This window comes from Spinacia oleracea, chromosome 4, assembly GCF_020520425.1.
Source record: "Spinacia oleracea cultivar Varoflay chromosome 4, BTI_SOV_V1, whole genome shotgun sequence".
Lineage (NCBI taxonomy): Eukaryota > Viridiplantae > Streptophyta > Magnoliopsida > Caryophyllales > Amaranthaceae > Spinacia > Spinacia oleracea.
The window spans coordinates 58,551,192-58,557,026 of NC_079490.1; the positions used below are offsets into that span (position 1 = coordinate 58,551,192).

At 37.6% G+C, this 5,835-nt stretch overlaps 1 protein-coding gene across 1 annotated transcript; it reads right to left on the reverse strand.

Annotated features, from left to right (window-relative positions):
• Nucleotides 1–1,744: 1,744 nt before the first annotated feature.
• On the reverse strand, nucleotides 1,745–5,562 carry LOC110802521 (uncharacterized). The gene is made up of 4 exons (XM_022007949.2): nucleotides 5,434–5,562; nucleotides 5,177–5,241; nucleotides 4,271–4,847; nucleotides 1,745–4,135 (listed from the first exon to the last, which is right to left on the reverse strand). Exons 1-4 carry the CDS (start codon nucleotides 5,560–5,562, stop codon nucleotides 1,745–1,747), a joined length of 3,162 nt encoding a protein of 1,053 aa, XP_021863641.2.
• Nucleotides 5,563–5,835: the final 273 nt, after the last annotated feature.

Sequence of the window (5,835 nt, forward strand, 5' to 3'; positions counted from 1 at the left end):
ATTAAAGCAGCCTAAAACACAGATCCAGAGCTTTCTGTCTCAGAATGAAGACTAAACAAACTTTTACTAGATCAGGATAAGGCGGCCTCTGAACTTTACAGTGAACCGTTGGGTGTTCAGTAACTGAAGATTCAACTGTTTGCTGTTTTGTTACTAGATTTGTTCCCCTGCAACTGTTACTAGATCAGGATACCCTTAGTTTTACACCCTAACCTGAGACTTTTACGATCAAAATGATGTACAGAGCTTAGAAATAGACAGTACATAAGACCCAATGGAATCATTTTGTTCATAATTATTTACCAACTTTGATTAACTTCCTCCACAAAGTAGCTGGGAAGAAAACTTACTATCTGGTCTTGATAGTACTGGTACCCTAGAGGGCCTCCACAGTAGCTTGAAGTCTTCAGCATTGACCTTGCTCGACTATCTTCACTCACCTCCTACAAAATAAACCAGGTCAAAGTTAGTAGACGCAAATTGTTTTACAACAACTAACATCATAACCAGTGGCAGGTGTTGATATAATTTAATTTAAAAGCAGAGTACTCCATATTACAGTAGATATCTTATTAAATAAGACATTTTATTTTACTTACGTTTTGGTCTGAATTAGCATTGTACTTGGTTTGATGTTAGAGCAAGAAATATTAGTAGAATCTGACAGCAAGTACAGTGGAGCAAATGATGGTGTGGCTGTAGGTAAACCTGGTGGACTAATGCCGCCACTGATCATAAAAGGATAATAAACCAATACCTTGAACTTTTCAGAAGTACTCTGTGCAACAAATTTATTCCAAATTTCTTGAGTTAGCCAAGGATATTTCCAATCCGGTGGCCTTGCTCTCAACCTTCCAGATTTATGGTACAACCATTTCTTCCTTAATCTGGTCTTGTATGCTCTCCATCTGTCATCAGCTTGCTGCAAGATATACTTTTTACGCTCTTCTAACACAATGAATCCCTTCTGCATCAATAATCATTATTATTAAAAACATACAGTAACAAGCAATGTAATAATAAAATTATTCAAAGTTACTTATTGTGTACAAATATACTTACTTTTATGCACTCGTACAATCCATCTAATGTTTCTTTTGGAACATCGTTCCACCTCTCATATGTTATGCATACTCGCTCCCGGGTCACTACACCAATGTAAGTCGTAAAACTGAGCTTCTATTCCCCGCATGGTATACCCGAAATTGGATCCTATTCTAAAGGGATTTTGGTCCCATTTTTTATAGCTATTCCAACCGCATTAACTACTGTACGACCCCTCTCATCCTCACGTCTAACCCGTTCTGCATCAGAATCATCCTCGTTAGTAAGATCGCCTTGAGGTGGGGGCATTTTCCTTTTCTTTCTCGCCATAAACCTACAAAAATTCAATGTTGTAAGTTAATAAGCTATATAATTAAAACTAATAAAGAGAAATGCAGTAATAAAAACACTACATAATTATTAGATCAATATTAAAACTACATAAACCTAAAAAGATAGCAATATTATAAGTTAATAAGCTACTTAATCAATAGTAAATTGCAGGTATACATGCATACATGCTGACCAATCATCACAAAATATAATGTCCACCAGCAGCTCAAACACACAAATACACAATCATGCAACGGAAGAATTAGATGTATCTAGCAGATAATTGAAGGGCAGTTTCATGCCCTGACACTCTATATAATTAAAACTAATAAAGAGAGATGCAGATAATAGTTCATATGTTTGCACCTCATTTCTCTTTCCGTCGACGCTTCCGTGATGCACCCTCATTACTAGTGTCATCAACCCATGTTCCTTCACTATGGTCATCACGTATATATATTACTGAATTATCTCCATAATAGTTGATGACATCTTGGACTTGTGCCCCATTAGTGAAATGGATTTCCTCTTCTTCAATATCATCATCTTCATGGTAGTCAACAATTTCATCGATTTCAAACCGAGACCTTGGCTTTATAACAGCAGACCTTTTTTGATCGGATGGATCAGTCATGTAGAACACTTGTCTTGCTTGACTAGCCAATATGTAAGGATCTTCCTTATGACCAAGCTTGTCAATATTAACCAAAGTAAACCCTATATCTTCATAGTCAACTCCGTTGTTGTTATCAACCCATTTGCAACCAAAAACTGGTATCACAAAATCATTGTATTGCAATTCAACAATTTTTTCAATGACACCGTAATACCACATTTTACCATGGGCAGGAGAACTATCTTTAGCACTTGCAAAATACATAGCTTCGGCTTCAACAACAACTCCACTATTCTGCATAGTGCTAACTTCATCTTGCTCCTTAGTATAGAATGTGCAACCACTATATACATACCCAGAATAAAAAGAGGCTCTAAAATTGGGTCCTAACGCTAAACTCTTTAGTCGATCAGAAACAACATATAGTGGATCATTAAGCTCTCTCATCACTTTATCTTTCAACCAAGTTCTAAATGAATTGTGATGTTGACTAAGAAGTGATTTCTGACTTGTCTTACGATTGAACTGCTTAAGGTGATCAATGTGTTTGTTAATATATGGTGTAACTTCATCCTCGTTAAACAGAACATATGTGTGGGCCTTGTGCCATTCTTCATAAGACAAGTCACGTTTCTTATGACCTATGATCCCCTTTCCCTCCAATCTACCACTATGTCTTGATATTGGAAGCCCAATAATCTTTGCATTTTCTAGATATTGACTACACGATCCAACAAGATCTTCATAGAAGTTCTTTCCAGCAATACAAGCTTCGGGTCTATAGGCATTCTTCACATATCCCTTATAAGTTTTCATTTTCCTTTCAAAGGACCATTGAGCTCTCAAATGAACTGGGCCACAATACCTTATCTCTCTCACCAAGTGAATAGGTAAATGAACCATGATATCAAAAAAGGATGGAGGAAAATACATCTGTAATTGGCAAATAATGATAGCAATTTCTGTTTCCCAATTATCTAAGTCTTTAGGATTAATGACTTTGGCATACATTGCGTTAAAGAATGAACACAATCTAATAATGGCATATCGAACATTTTTAGGTAAAATTGAGCGAATAGCCACTGGCAACAAATATTGCATCAAAATGTGGCAATCATGAGACTTAAGACCCACAAGTTTCAGATTTTCCATCGAAATAAGGTTGCGAAAGTTTGAAGAAAAACCCTCTGGAACTTTCACTCCAGCTAAGGATTCACATAACACTTTTTTCTCTTTTCGTGACAATGTATAGGCTGCGGGAGGAAGGTATTTCTTGGGTTTTCCCTCAACAACGTGGAGTTCACTTCTAATCCCCATATCCTTCAAGTCATATCGAGCATTTTCACCGTCTTTTGTCTTCCCAGGAACATTCAACAGTGTGCCAATCAAGCTATCACACACATTCTTCTCAATATGCATTATATCTAAACAATGTCTGACAAATAAGTGTTTCCAATAGGGTAAGCGCCAGAAGTCAGAACATTTCTTGTACCCCTGCTTAGAAATACCTGCTCTAGTTTTCTTCCCAAAGGTTATTTGGATGTCCTTAACCTTTTGAAACACCTCCTCCCCACTCAAGTCTCTTGGACGTTTTTTGAATTCTTGTTTCCCATTAAAAGCCTTTTTTTGCTTGCGGTATGGATGATCACAGGGCAAAAACGGACGATGATCAAAGTAAACCATCTTCTTAGAATTCTTTAGCCACTTTCCCTTCATACGATCCTCACATATGGGACAAGCAGTTTTCCCTTTCACAGTATACCCAGAAAGATTACCATATGCCGGAAAATCTTGGATGGTGCAAAACAACATTGCTCTCAGATTAAAGGTCTCATTTTGATGCGCATCAAAAACATTGACACCTTTTTCCCATAATATCTTCAAATCATCAATGAGGGGAGCCAAGTACACATCAATGTCATTTCCCGGCTGTTTTGGCCCGGAAATTAACAATGTAAGCATCATGTACTTTCTTTTCATGCACAACGAAGGTGGTAGGTTGTAAGTAACCAAAATCACTGGCCAAGTACTATGCATGCTATTAAGAGAACCAAATGGATTCATACCATCAGTTGAAAGTGCAAGGCGTAGGTTCCGTTTTTCTTTACGAAACTCGGGGTATTTTCCATCAATAAACCTCCACTGCGGGGAGTCAGCTGGGTGTCTTAATAAGCCATCTTTGTTCCGCCCATAAAAATGTCATGTCAACTTTTGTGCATCATCCGCATTTGAAAAAAGACGTTTAAATTTTGGAACTATGGGGAAATACCACAAAACCTTAGCCGGCACTCCTTCCTTCTCCTTGTATCTCGAGGCATTGCATACTGGGCAATTCTTTAATGATTCACGCTCATTTCGATAGAGTATGCAATCGTTAGGACAAGCATGAATTTTCTCGTATGGCAAGCCCATCGGGATCAATATCTTTTTAGCCTCATATGCACCACTTGCCAAGACATTATCATCAGGAAGCATGTCTTTGAAAACTTCAAGTACTTCATCAAAACATTGATCCGTTAAACCATGACCTGCCTTCACATTATATAATCTAAGTATACTAGATAATCTTGTATACTTGCTGCAACCTGGATATAAGGGTGTTTCGGAATCTTTTAACACCCCCTCAAATGTGGCAGGATTTTCAGCGAACTTATCTTGAGCTGCACGTATCATGTCTCCTAACCTATCACCCTCATTAGCATTAGGGATGTCATTAACATCAGGACCTTCATGAACATCGTTCCCAGAATCACTTGTACGAGTTCCTTCAAAGTTTTCCCCATGCCAAACCCAACGGGTATATGTTCTATCAAAAGCATTCTTGCTCAAATGACCGAGAATTTCATCTATCCGTCTATACAAAAAATTATGGCATTTGAAACAAGGGCATGGTAACCTAGAACGATCTCCGGCATTCTGAACCGCAAAATTAACGAAATCCCTTATTCCAGCTTCATATTGTGGGTCACCCGGTTTTGAATTTGATATCCAACTTCGATCCATCTCTAAGTATTCAAAATATAAAAATTTAAAAAAAAAAAAAAACATTACATGCACACATTCTTACGAATATGCAAGCAGCAAGCAATTTATGCTAGTAAAAATAATTCATCAAGTTATTAATTGTTAAATGATTAAAATAAAAAGGAGGAGACTAAGGGATAAGGAATTATATATACTCACCTAATTGAAGCGCGGACACCAATGAAACGAGCAAGTGAACCAAACCAACTAGCAACAAAAGGCTCCTAAAATTGAAAAGAACAAAAAAACGCAAGGTTAAATTTCTAATATTAACGTATGGCCAACATATAAAAACCTGAATTATTTAACACTAAAAGTTATGAGCATGGGAACAGTCTTTTTAACTAGCTTCTGCACAAACTAAAATTCATTACTTATTACTAGACTAAGCTACAAAGGCAGACTGACTGACTGACCAACTGACTGATCCTTCTTACTAATTGACTGACTGATTTACAAACCAACTGCTCCTTCTTACTAACTGACTGACTTACTGACTGCTGATAGCAAATGACACTGGTAAGAGTGCACACTGCTGACCGCATTACACGATGACGGAGTCACTGACATCAGACAAAGTAGCCGACAGAAGTAGTACGACAGCAAACAAACATGACCGACAGTAAACTAGCTGGTAGCACTTTCAAACGGTATAAGGCTGCCGACAGAGGTGTTTAGACAAAGTGTGTATACTGGCAGAGAATTATCGGGATGGTATGACACTTAAATCGCAGCCTACCACAGACTAATTGCTCCTTCTTACTAACTGACTGACCGACCGACCTACTGATTGATCCTTCTTACTAACTGACTGATTG